Source organism: Capsicum annuum, chromosome 1 (assembly GCF_002878395.1).
Source record: "Capsicum annuum cultivar UCD-10X-F1 chromosome 1, UCD10Xv1.1, whole genome shotgun sequence".
Classification (NCBI taxonomy): domain Eukaryota; kingdom Viridiplantae; phylum Streptophyta; class Magnoliopsida; order Solanales; family Solanaceae; genus Capsicum; species Capsicum annuum.
In genome coordinates, this window is record NC_061111.1 from 242,705,894 (window position 1) to 242,719,514 (window position 13,621).

General features: G+C 32.7%; 1 protein-coding gene across 1 annotated transcript; it reads left to right on the plus strand.

Moving 5' to 3' along the window:
• Window positions 1-3,054: 3,054 nt before the first annotated feature.
• Window positions 3,055-9,430, plus strand: LOC107849343 (protein FAM32A-like). The gene is made up of 3 exons (XM_016693947.2): window positions 3,055-3,211; window positions 6,864-6,998; window positions 8,698-9,430. Exons 2-3 carry the CDS (start codon window positions 6,869-6,871, stop codon window positions 8,961-8,963), a joined length of 396 nt encoding a protein of 131 aa, XP_016549433.1. The 5' UTR covers window positions 3,055-3,211; window positions 6,864-6,868; the 3' UTR covers window positions 8,964-9,430.
• The last annotated feature ends 4,191 nt before the right edge of the window (window positions 9,431-13,621 follow it).

Sequence of the window (13,621 nt, forward strand, 5' to 3'; positions counted from 1 at the left end):
ACACACTAGTAGTTACCCAGATTCAACTAAAAAGCATAATCTGACTTACCAAAGTCTCCTCTCAAGTAAATTCCAAAGTTGAAAGTGATTTACGAAATAAAATTTGACATAAGAATTTGGTCAAAGAGCAGCAGTTGAGGTAATAACAATAACAACAACAATGGTCAATAAGAAGAATATGAAGTTGATAATGAAGTATAAGATGATGATAATGAATCAGAAGATGATGAATAAAACAGCAACAACAATGAACAACAAATATCGCGAAGAGAGAGAAAATAACAACGGATGAGGAGAGAGAAAAAAACGTCTTTTTTCCCTTCGTTCCCCGTTATATATTAACTAATATTTGAATCAAAGTGTAAATTTAAAAATTTGTGGGTTATTTTGAAAATTTTCAAACTTTCTTAAATCATACTGAAGTAATTGTCACCTCTACTCAATTATTAAGACTTGTGTCACCTACACCTCATTTTAAAACTCTTTTGTCACCTGTGGCCCAAACCCGCACTTCCCAATTACAATTTAGAAAATATAGTGAGCAAATTCCCTCTTGTTCAATGAAGCTTGGATTGTGCACTAAAAAAGTGTATAATTTTTAAATAAATAAATTATACACTTTTTTTGTGCACAATCTATAAATAAATAGATTATGCATTTTTTTTGTGCACAATCTGAAAAAAAATGAATTATGCACAATCTGAATTAAAAATTAAAAAGATTGTACACTAAATAAATGTACAAAACATAAATTGATCACTTTTTATTTATATGATATAAATTGATCACTTTTTTAAAAGTAATGACATATATTAATTTCGAACTCAATTATTTTTAATAGGAATCTGGAATTTGGTAATAGAAAAAGTAGAATGCTAACCACATGATACCAGGCCGGTATTGTTCTTTGGAATTTGGCAATAGAATAAGTTGAATGCTAACCACATGATACCAGGCCAGTATTGTTCTTTGAAATAGAAGAATATGACAAAATCCTTCTATTTGAAGATGAATGATATATTTTGACTTGCTATGCAGTATACGAAAATAAAAAGACCAACATTATTCTTAGAAATAGAAGTATATGACATAATTCCTCTGTTTTAAAAAAAAATGATCTGTTTTAAGAAGTATATGACATAATCTCTCTATTTCAAAAAGAATAAGTTAAAATTTTTTTTTGGAAAATAAGTTGATTTTCTACTTATTTTCTCATATTTGGTTGGTGAGTGAAAAATATTTTTCAAAAAATATTTTATGGTGTTTGATTGGTGAGTCGAAAATATTTTTCAGAAATATATTTTCTAGTGTTTGGCTAGTGAGTAAAAAAATATTTTTTAGAAAATACTACTAACTGTTAACTAGTATATCACTGTCTCTAGTAACTCAATAATCTGTAAGAACTAATTTAAGTATAGCAAATAATATCAATATCGAGTACTAAGATATTACAAGTCATTAAATTTTAAGCAACTACTAATTAACAAGCATAAGAGACACTTTTTAATATTTTGTCAGGATAATCTTAAGATAATATTATCAATAGAAATATAATTGAACGATAAGCTTATTCAACCTTGTGAAACAAGCTACAACTATGACAAAATGGAATATGCAATTAGCAAAAGTAACATAGATAAGTCTTCCTCAATGCACATGAAAATAACAATACATTCAATAAACATTAAAAACAGGAAAAAATTCGGCTTCACTGTTTTTTATTTCAAGTAGTGAAAATTGGAGCAAAGCACAGTAAAAAATGTTTGTGAGTAATGTGAATTTTGTGAGTAATGTAAATTTGAGTGTTGTTGGGGTTGGGGAAGAGGGGTGGGGGTGGAGGCGGGGGCATAAAAATCACATCTGTCATCCAGAAAATGATTTCCCTTGGCCCACGAGGGAAGTCATTTTCTCTCTAATAAAGGAAAATAAGTTATTTTGAAAAATATTTTTTCAATATTTTATTACAATCCAATAAAAAAAAAATAGAAAAATATTTTCCATAAAACATTTTCCATCATACCAAACACACCCTTAATCTATTTATTCACTTATGCAAATTCTGCACTTTTTCGTTCTCTATCATAAAAAATTTTTTGGTTAATATCTATCATAAAATTAGTTCACGTTCTATCTTAATTTACGTTATACACTTTCTAAAAAAGAAATAAAATTTATTCATATTTAAAAATAAGTTCTAACTTTAGTTTTCATTTTTATGTTTAGGTAATACTTCCTTTGTTCTCTTTCACATTTCAACATACTGAAATTGAAATTTTTTTATTAATAATTTTCTAATTAATTAACTGTTTTTCAAATTTATTACTAAAGTACTACTAGTCAAAATCAAAATTTTAAAAGATGAAATTAATACGGATAACTTATTAAAATAAATATTTAATTTATATTTTATTTTAATGATAGTGTAATATGGCAGGAACAAATAAAGTAGTAATTTATACTCCTTCATCCTATTTTAATTGGCCATCTTCCTAAAAATAAATATTTCATATTAATATTAATGATCACTTACTAAATTAACAGAGAATTAATTATTTTTTCTCATTTTATCCCTTTAATTAATAGTATATATTAAATGTGAATAATTACAATTTCAATGTTTAATGAATATCATTAATATGATTAATGGGTAAATAAGTAAAATTCATCATTCAATTTATTATTTCTTAATCATTGTGTAAAATAAAATGCGCCCAACTTAAATAGGATCAAGAGAGTAATTAAACAATATTTATAATTTATTTTAAATAACAAATTTATACACCCTTGTTTCAAAAAAAAAAGAACTAGTATGAGTTGGCATGAAGTTTAAAAAAATAGAGAATTTTTAAAAATTTTTGATATTAAATGAAAATTATGTTAAATGTATTAAAATATTTTTTAATTTTATGATCTTAAATATATTATGTAAAAAAATAAAATTAAAATATTTTTTTTTTTTAAACAAATTTAAAAGAAAAGTAGAAAGAAATGGGGGAAGTAATTTTTCTCTTAAATTTTAGGTCCAATAAGAATAAATATACTCACATTTCAATAAACTTATTTCAGAACAATCATTTCCTTTTCTTTAATTTCCCCCCCTTGGATGCCACAGAGTCCCAGAATGTTCCAAAAACCAGACAGATCCTCTAAAATGTAGCTCCCTTTCGTACCTTTTGATCATTGTAATAATTCTCTCTTCACCCTCCATTAGGTACGTTTCTCTTCCACCTCTACCCCCCCCCCCCCCCCCCAATATCCCCAAATTGTTCACTTATTCCAAGAATTTAAATTGCAAACTTGGCAATTGAAAAAAAGGAAAAAAAACTTTTACTAGTACATTTGATGAATTATTCAGTGTTTCACTCGTGCATTTATGACATTGACATGAAATTGCTGTAAAGATTAGTTTTTTTTATTATAACTGTGGTGTTTGGACAAGCTTGTGTGTGCACCTAAATTAATTTTACTAGATACTTGCTCCGTCTCATATTACTTGGTGTGTTTGGTAAAAAAATTGTCTCAAAATAAGTTGACATGTTTAAAGAAGCCATATTTTTCCAACTTTACCTTAGTAATTTAAGGGAACAATAACTATGATGACAATATTTAATGTAAGTTTAATTGGATCATATTAGTCAATTTGCACCTCTTATGATGTTTTGACATGGCGTATTTAAGGAGAGGTTCTTTGATGTATGTTATGTGCGGAATGTAGTTCTAATTGATGAGACTCGGGGGTGTTAATGATAAATTGGATGTTTGGAGACAAATTCTGGAGTCTAAAGGTTTCAGTTTGAGTAGGACCAAGACAGAATATTTGGAATACAAGTTCAATGACGTGAATCATGAAGACGAGGTGGTAGTGAAGATGGATTCCTAGGTTGTTTGTAGGAGGGATAGTTTTAAGTATCTTGAGTCTATGATTGAGGAGAATGGAGTGATTGATGAGGATGTCACTCACCATATTAGGGCAGCATGGATGAAATGGAGGCTTGCTTCGAGAGTTTTATGTGATAATAAGGTGCCCCCAAGCTAAAAGACAAATTCTATAGAGTGGCAGTCCGTCCGACATGCTATATGGAGTGGAGTGTTGGTCAGTCAAGAACTCTCACATCACATCCAAAAATTGAAGGTGGCGGAAATGAGGATGTTGCGTTGGATGAGTGGACTTACTAGGAGAGATAGAATTAGAAATGAGACTATTCGGGAGAAGGTGAAAGTGGCTTCGGTGGAGGACAAGATGCGGGAAGTGAGGTTGAGATGGTTTGGGCATGTGATGATGAGGAGCACTGATGCTCCAGTTCGTAGGTGGGAGAGATTGACTGTGGATGGTTTTAGGCGAGGTAGAGGTAGGCGAAAGAAATACTATAGGGAGGTGATTAGATGTGACATGGAGCAGTTACAGCTTATTGAGGACATGACCCTAAATAGGAAGATATGGAAGATGTGAATTAGGTTAGAGGGCTAGTGCGTGTGGTGTAGCCGTGCTAGTCGTGGTAGGTCTTTCTGCATGGGTTGGAGTTTTTGGCTAGGACAGTTTGGGTGTGGTGTGTGCGTTTGGTTTATTAGTGTATAGTAATACTTTGTGGGTGTTTTATCTCTGTTATTGCATCTTGTTTCATGTTTTATTACGCCTTTGTTTACTGTCTCTTTGTTCTGAGTCGAGGTTCTATCAGAAACAACCTCTATACTTCTTCGGAGATAGTGGTATGACTGCGTACATGTTACCCTCCCCAGACTATACTATGTGGGAATATACTGGGTATGTTGTTGCTGTATTAATTTCTTCTTAATAGTTGTGCAAAAGGCAAATAGGTCAAGTGTTTAAAGAATCAAGAGGACACATTTTTCTAACTTTACCCTTAGTAATCTAAGGAAACAATAATTAACTCCAATAGGTAATGGCAATATTTAATGTAAGTTTAATGGGATCATATTAGTCTATTTGCACCCCATATGAATTTCTTTTTAATAGTTGTGCAAAAGGCAAACGTGCCATGTAATATGAGACGGAGGGAGTATTTGTTAAGTATCATGTAACTCTGTCCATCGAGACTAGGACAGACAGATGGAAAGAAGTTACCTAATGTGTTGAAACCTCATGTTTATCGATCCATGTCATTGATCAGTAAATTATACCATTGGGAGCAGTAACAATAAGTTTTTCTTTTTTGGAAAAGGTTCTTCGAATACTTTTTCTTTTCTTTAATAACTGTAGCGTCCATGCTAGCTTGCACACACCATTTCATTGAATACCTGTCACCTTGCGTCAGCAGGTACTAGGTAATTTTGATACAATAAGGCTAGGAAATTACCTAGTGTTTTTATTTTTATTGACCACTAAGCGACACCCTTGGGTGCAAGGGTCTTGGAATACTATAACTTGCTCTTTGAAAATAATGAAGATTTTACATGGATGATTTCAGTTAAGGTAAACAAAAAAGATTAAATGTATGATATAATTGGACTTCTTTGAGTAGCGATCTTTGTTGAAGCTTGGTGTTCTTGAGCAAGTGTGGGGAAAAGCTTGGCCTTGATGAGCTAATAGCAAAGGTGATAATGTAGGAGTTAAAGATCTTTTTTTTTTTTTTCATTTTTATTAAGAAAATATTTGAAGGTTGGAATTGTAGGTGTATTTATCTTTGTCAAAATGGAATTGTAGGATTGTTCTTCTACTTGCTGATGAGAATTGTACTTGAGGTGCTTGTTTTTTATAGTATGACGGCTAAACCACAAATGTTGTGTGCCTGCAAATTTTTGCTAGATTGATAAGACATATGACATAGAGTGTGTTCAATATGGAGGAAAACGTTTTTCAATATTTCTATGTTTTGTTGGTCAATTTTTTTTATGAGAAAAATGACTTTTCTAATGAAAGTGGTGAAACAAGTTCTATAAGAGCCATTTCATGTTCCTTGACCATCTCACTCTCTGCCTCCCCCGAACCTTTTGCTAGATTACATTTATATGCTTTTGGGATGATATATTATTCTTACTCATTGAACACTAGAAAATAAGCAAGAAATCCACTTATTTTCCGTGAAAACTTTCTCCTTCTTACCGAACACACGTATTTTTCTTTTCGGAGCATTTTAGATTAAAAGAAGAATATCTAAATCTAGCAATAGGTGAACTGAGGACAACAATAAGGTTGAGATATTTTCCAATGCAAAGTATAGCCTTTAAAATATTCACTCTAAATTGGACTAACGCATCTAGTGATGTTCCTCAATTTATATCTGGTTAAACGCTTCTTAGAAGTATCAAAGTGATTTAAAAGAGCAACAAGATTGCATGCCTGTCAAATAGTACAAGACACTTAGCTCAAAACTTTGACATCAAGATGCTGTGTATGTATAAGATATCAGGGCAATTCTGTCCAACATCCCTATAAGGAGTACTTCTTCACTTCAATACAGTGGTTGTGCACGCTGTAAAGAAGGAATCCAAGTGGAGAAAAATAATCATGTGATATTAATTTCAGCTGATGTAAACTGCTAACAAATCCCAATATGCTGTCAATCCCGGGATTGCAATGCTTGCTTCGGGTATTCATTATTGAAGAGTTCATCTTGACTAAAGTCATACGATATGCTTTGGCCTTGGAAATCACCAGGCTCTGTCTTTATTTGTATCTTTCACACGGGGGTTGGAGGGAGAAGAGAGACGTGGGGAGAGAGGGAATCTTCAATCTCAAATCATTTTTAGAGGGGAAGGAAATTTGAACGATAGATAAAAATATTTCCAAAAGAACATGCTTTAGCTCCATGATAACCAGGGAGGGGGGGAAGGGTATTGAACTAGTTGTACATTGCCAGTCTTCCAGTTTAAGCTCTGAGGTTTATTTGAACTTCTTCTGGCAGGTGAGATGTCGGCTTACAAAAACGTTGTTTCCGGGAAGCTAAGATTAAAGGGCAAAGCTCTAGATGTGAAATCTAGCAGGATAAAAAAGAAAAAGAAACACAAGCATCAGTATGATGTAGTGACTCAAGTGACAGGTAATGAGCAACGAAAAAGCTTGAAGTACCATCTTCTGCTCCTTAGATATCATTTCATTTTCTTTCTGTTATCATGAAATTGATTGTTTCGTTTTACCTTTCTCATGAGTGGTGCTTTTGGGTCTTTTCTATGTTATCTCGAGTTTGTTAAAAAGGTATTCTTAGAGCAGACTAGTCTTGAACATATTTTAGTATAGTAGCTGGTTTAACATTCAACTGCACTTCTTAATACTAGCCGTATTGTACATGTATACTGGCATGGTATTCAGCCTACTTCATGAGCAAAATTATGTCATACACACCTACCTGAACTTCAGTAGAAAAAAACTTAACGACCTATATTGAATAGTCAATCCAGTTCCGTTCTAACTTATATGAGAACATGCGGTTTTTACGACAGCAGGATTAAGTCTTGTCATTTCACCATGTGTTCGATACTTTGTGAAAGTAAAATATCTCTCACTAAGCTTGCTTTATCTTATGTGTCACCACTGTGTATCTCATATTTTATAGTGTCAATAAAAGTTTTGTAACCTTGTTATGTCAAGTGTAGTGCATTTTATCAAAGGGAACCGCCCCTAGCATAAGACACATAATTTAGACACAATATTATTTGAGATCAACTGCTATTTCTTATTGTTTCAGCAAAGATGACACAAAGAAGATGATGAAAAAGCAAAGAAAATGATCAGTCTATATAGATATCATCTACGTGCATAGAATAACATCAAAGTGATCAGATATTGTTCTGCCCTTCTGAGCTGGTGCATTACTCCTTTCTTTTTTTCTTTTTCCAGCGTGCTTGTAGTTCATTTTGATAAAGCATAAACATCTACAGTTTGTTTATTGACCCTAATATTCTGGCGTATGATCTATGTAGATAACATTTAGGTGATGCTTGGGTAGTACTGGTAATTACAAATTTCACGGTTAATAGGTGTGGAAGAGTAAGTATTTTTATTGACTAGCTCGTCAGCATGGATATGGAGGGTAAGACTGCATACAATAGACCCTTGTGGTCCGGCTTTTCCTAGGACCCTACGCATAGCGGGAGCTTTAGCGCAACGGGCTCCCCTGAGCTCGTCGGAATGGAATATTGACAGCCTTTCATATTTAGCTAATGCATCACTTGTGATTTCCTCCATTTCATATCAAAGAGAGAGACTGAAGATATTTTCTTTAGATTTCTTGTCTATTAGTGGTGCAACATACTAGTGTCACTTTGTCCCCTTTTTTTTCCGAATTTGGTGGAAAGTTTTGTAAAAATCCTGATTTATTCAACGAGGCCTAGAAGTACTTATGCAACTCTCTCTTCCCTCTCGGTCTTTTTCTAAAATCTCTTTTTTAGCAACACTGCTAGAATTCGACTCGATGATAATGTATATGAGGGGAAAGAGTTATCATGGTAAAGTTAAAATAGCTTCCTTTTGTGTTAGCATTTGCCTGGATATAATTGACGGAAAGATAATCGCTCTCCAAACCATATATTTTATTGTTGGTTGCTAGAGGCAGGTGGGAAAGCACAGGTGTGTTTTACTCAACCAACTCAGAAACTATTTTCTTGAATTTCTCAACATGAAGTCTTCTTAGTGTCCTATGAATTCAAGTACAACAATTGCAGTTTTTCTTTAGTTGTTCCTTGGTACAATGTCTAACTCATTCATGTCTTTTGAATGTAAAACTTGTTTGTGGACGGTAGGTGGAAACAACATGTTGACAACAAACCAACTTGAGGATGATACAGACGATGGCCATCTTGACACTCAGAGGAAAGAGCAAAGAACCAAGAACAACGATCATCTAACACCAGCAGAGAGAAGGTACCTCGAGCGGTGGGAGAAACTTAACATCAAACGATTGGCAAAAGAAACCTCGAAATCCCACCGCGATAGAATTCAAGAATTTAATCGAAACCTAGCTAATCTTACCGAGCATTATGACATTCCTAAGGTTGGTCCTGGTTAAGAGAAACCAATCTTTGGGAACTCCATGTTTTTCCTCTCATTTTGTGCATGCTATGGATTGAATCTTGAATTCAAGTCAACGTGCACTGTAGCTGAAAACCGTTGCTTGTTCTTGGCCTTGATGCCTCGTTAATTTCGATATCCCTTGGTTCTTTGAGAAGTCATATTCCAAAAATGTGGCTGCATTCGTGTCGGATCCTTCAAAATTGCACTACTTTTGAAGGATCCAGCACATGTCCAATAACATTTTTGAAGAGTTCGAGCAACATTGGTTTTCTTGGGATTTAAACTAGTTGTGCCAATATTTCTGCTAATACACTTGATGATTCCACATAATGAGCCAATAACAGTTCTTAAAGATGATTTAGAGGGTGTTTGACCATGTATCTTTTTTAATTTTTTCTGGACTTGAACTCAGAACAACTCATGAAAATTCAATAACAACTCTAATTTGCATTGATGTCTTAATACAACTTCAATTTTCAAATACTATCACTTTTCATTCTGAAAACCGAAACTTTTTTTCTTTTGGCATAAGTACATAAATATGAGCCTAAACTTGACACCAAATTATAGTATTGATCTTAAACTTTGATAGTGCACAAGTAGGTCCTTTAACTATATAAAACCTGAATAAAAAGATACTCCGATTTTGTAACTACACGCGTGTATCTCACTTGCTCTGATGTGAATTTCTAATCCACTCATATGGTGCCACCTAATAAAAAAAACACATTATAAGTAGGAAATTTTACATATATACCGACATGTTTACTCTTAATTATCAAAAATCTCAACATTTGACCTCTGATGATACAAGTTAATCACATTAGCTACATACTGCTAATACATGTATCTAATGCAATTAACTTGTATCATACATTAGTTACATGACGGGTTACATTAGATACATGTAGGGTTAACTTGTATCTCAGAAATAGTCTCAAATATGAAATGTTGGGATTTATGTAATTTTTTAAAAGTGGAGGGATTTTTAGAAATTTTGAAAGTTATGATGTTTATTTATGTAATTTTTTGTTATAAGTATGATCTTTAACTTTGTCGGTGCACAAATAGACCCTTTAACTATACAAAAGCTGAATAAAAAAATCCTTCAATTCCAATTCGGACGCATGTCGTTTTGCGTGTACAACACACGTTTTGCCACATAGGATCGAGGTGTTTATTTGTTCAGGTTTTGAATAGTTAAAAGTCCTATTTGTGCACTGTTAAAGTTTAAGGTCAATGTTATAATTTGATGTCAAGTTTAGGATCATATTTATGTATTATTCCTTTTTTTTTTTTCAAATGTCACAATGGAACACGACCAAAACTCCCACAGAGAATTTGGGAGTGAAGTTCTTCGTTTCAAGTTAGCAAGTACTCTTTTTGATTTAGTTATTATAAAATTGTGTTCCCTCCTTTTTATATCAGGGAAAAGGACAAAAATAACACCTAAAAATAAAATAATACCACAAAAATAGCACACACAATTAAATACGTAATAAATAGTCATTCTCAATATAAGTCGCGTTCCATTTCCATTTTTGAACCTCAAAGTCCAATGGAATACCACCACTAACCTCTCTTTTTGTTTCTTAAATTGATTAGAAAACCCAGTATTTCTCAGCAAAAATCTCTAGTATATGATCGTACTTATCGGAAACTACTCCTTTCGGTGACCCACCACCACCAAAAACGACGAAAATCTCTGGTGACTCAACGTAATCTTGACTTTGCTTAAGTTGTTTCTCCTTGAAAACTTCCCACCACTTACCTAGTCTTTTAGCAGTACATCCAGGTACTTGAGCAGCAATCTTCTTCCACATGTTACCATACTTTGCCTGAAGAGAGATAACAAGATTGTGTTCATTTGGGGTTAAAGATCCCTTCTTAATTAGGAGTTTCTTTGAGATGGCTGACATCGAGCATGTCGTCTCCCTTTCTTTCTTTCCTTTTCCTTCATAATTTTCTTTCCATTCAAACTCTTAAACCTCCATACCTTTATCTTTTTCGATACTCCAATTTACCTTTTTTATTCCGCAAATTTTGTATAAAATATCCAAAAATTTGCATTTAATTAGCTTTCTATAATTTTTTTCATTATAAATTTGCTCAAAATTACTACAAAATAATGTCCTATATGTGCTATATGTACACAAAAACATGCAGAGATTTCTATCTATCTATTTGAAAAGGTGGATGAATGTGTTATATGTACTGTATCAATTTGATATAGCTACTGTATATGCCTGCACAGATTTTCTCTGTAAAAGGTGTATTTACATGGTATATATATATTGTATCCATGTGATATAAAAGTGTATCAATCTAATATAAAAGAGTATCAATTGGTAATATGGTCACTGCATATGCATGCATAGGTTCTCCTTCTCTCTTGTTATAAGAGTGTATCAATGTGGCAGAAAAGAGTATCAATTTGATATAGGGATACCCTCTCTCTTTTTTAAAAAGTGTATCAATGTAGTATAAAAGTGTATCAATTGAGTATAGAGACTGCATGCGGCTAGCTGACTCCAATTATTATAAATTAGGCCAAATGGCTAAAATGGAGAAATAAATTGGTACGACTAGATCCAATTGTCCACATTTTCAAATTGTGGGCCATTTCTTTTCAAAATGGTCAGCCGATGTCCTTTTCCCTTTATATTAATTGTCAGGTTTCGCTTTTAAAGGGTCAATTTGATCTTTGAACCTAAATTGAATTAGATTAATTTAATAAAAGCTATAATTTAAATATTAAAAATTATATGAAAAGTATTACTTCCTCCATTCCATTTTATGTGTCACCATTTCCTTTTTTGTCCGTTTTAAAAAATATCATTTCCTTAGTTGGTAATTGTTTAAAGACACAATTTCACCTTTATCCTTATTAGTTTCACTTAATTAAAAATAATAGTAGTATATTTTTTAATAAAGAACAATATGATAAAAATCATCAAATCTTTTCTTATTTTTTAAACTCGTGCCTAGGGGTGGGCGTTTGGTATTCGGTTCGATATTTTTGAAGTTTGGGTTCGGTAATTCAGTAATCGAAATTTAAGAGTAGATACCACATACCATACTTTAAAATATCGATTCAATAATTTGGTAATCGGTAAACTAAACTTTGGTTTGGTATGATATTTGATAATACCATATTAAAGTTGGAGGTGTGCAAACAACGTTTAAACTTCAAAAAGTATATTTAATAAAAACCTTACTTAGCATTCTTTTTTGTGTTTTTAATGAATATATTACCAAGCTCCAACAGATTCTTTGGAATGACCTAATATATATATATATATATATATATATATATATTTCCAAACGGTATTAATATCTTGTACCAAACCCAATTTCGAATACCGAAATATTGAAATTATTCTCAAATTTCATACCAAATATCGAGTTACCGAATACCAATTACCAAATTGTTTGGTTCGATAATTCGATTTTCGATATTTTATGTCCAGCCCTATCCGTGCCTGATAAAATTTTGACCCATAAAATGAGACAGAGGGAGTATAAATTGCAACTTTTCTCATAGCAATATGATTGAAATCCATATTTCCAAATGTTAGTCAATCAAAGTTCATTTAGGTTGACGCTAGTAAAATAAACATGACAAGTATTTCAGGATGAAGGCAAGGTACCACAAATTCATGAAACTCAAAATTACAAAAAATAGTTATTGGACCCTAGATAAGTTTGTAGACACATAAAATTTATTGGGTCAAATTCATATAAAATTTGGATTTGACCCATATTTTTTTGGGTCTAAAATTATTTTGGGCTATAAAAATAAAAAGCCCATTTTATTCCTCATCAAGGACTTTTCAAGGTCCATCTCACCTTGAGGTCTAAACTTATGCCAAGTGTCAAGTGACGTGGCATCCCAGTCAAATTAAAGACCAATGAGGCAAGGCCATACACTCAAATGATGTGGCAATCCAAGTCAAGTTCAAGAGCTAATAAAACATCGCCAGATGTCCCAAATGACATATTTTTGGCCAATCACAAGTAACATATCATATGATATTTGTGATAAGCTTGAAAACTAAATGGACCAATCAGAATGAGGCAGAAAAAGTTATTTACGCTTGGACTGCCTACCCCCTACAACTATAAATAGGAGGGTTACACAATTTTCTGAGGTCATTCTGCAAGCATTGGAGAAAGCTCTGCATTGACTACACAGCTCTTCAAATAATTGACTTATGGAGTTCTGTCCGGAGATCAACTCGACAAGAAGAAGTGTTGTCTGATATTCCTGGAGATCAAAACACATTTCTAGGAGGGTCAAATCATTCGGAAGTTTGAGAATTATTCTATGAAAGGCCCTCAAATCATAGAAAATCTTATGAGAGAAGAATCGAGAGAATAACGAAATTGTACTCACAAGATTACTTCAAATAAAATTATTCTTTTTGTTTATTTTTATTTTTTCTTGCAATTAATTTTTTGCACCATGAAAATTTGTTGCAAAAAAATTTGGCACGCCCAGTGGGACCAGTTCTACTCTCCATCTCTTCTTCCTTCAAAATCAAATTCAACTACTGCTATGGACTTCAAAAATACTAAAGTTATGTCATGCAAGAACTCTGCTACTGCCATATCTGATGAGCTCAACCATGTTGGTCCACTCACTCGGCACAA

Coding starts and splice junctions, on each gene's coding strand:
- LOC107849343 (XM_016693947.2), top strand. CDS start 6,869: ATGTCGGCTTACAAAAACGTTGTTTCCGGGAAGCTAAGATTAAAGGGC. Junction 6,999..8,697: donor TGTAGTGACTCAAGTGACAG/GTAATGAGCAAC, acceptor TGTGGACGGTAG/GTGGAAACAACATGTTGACA.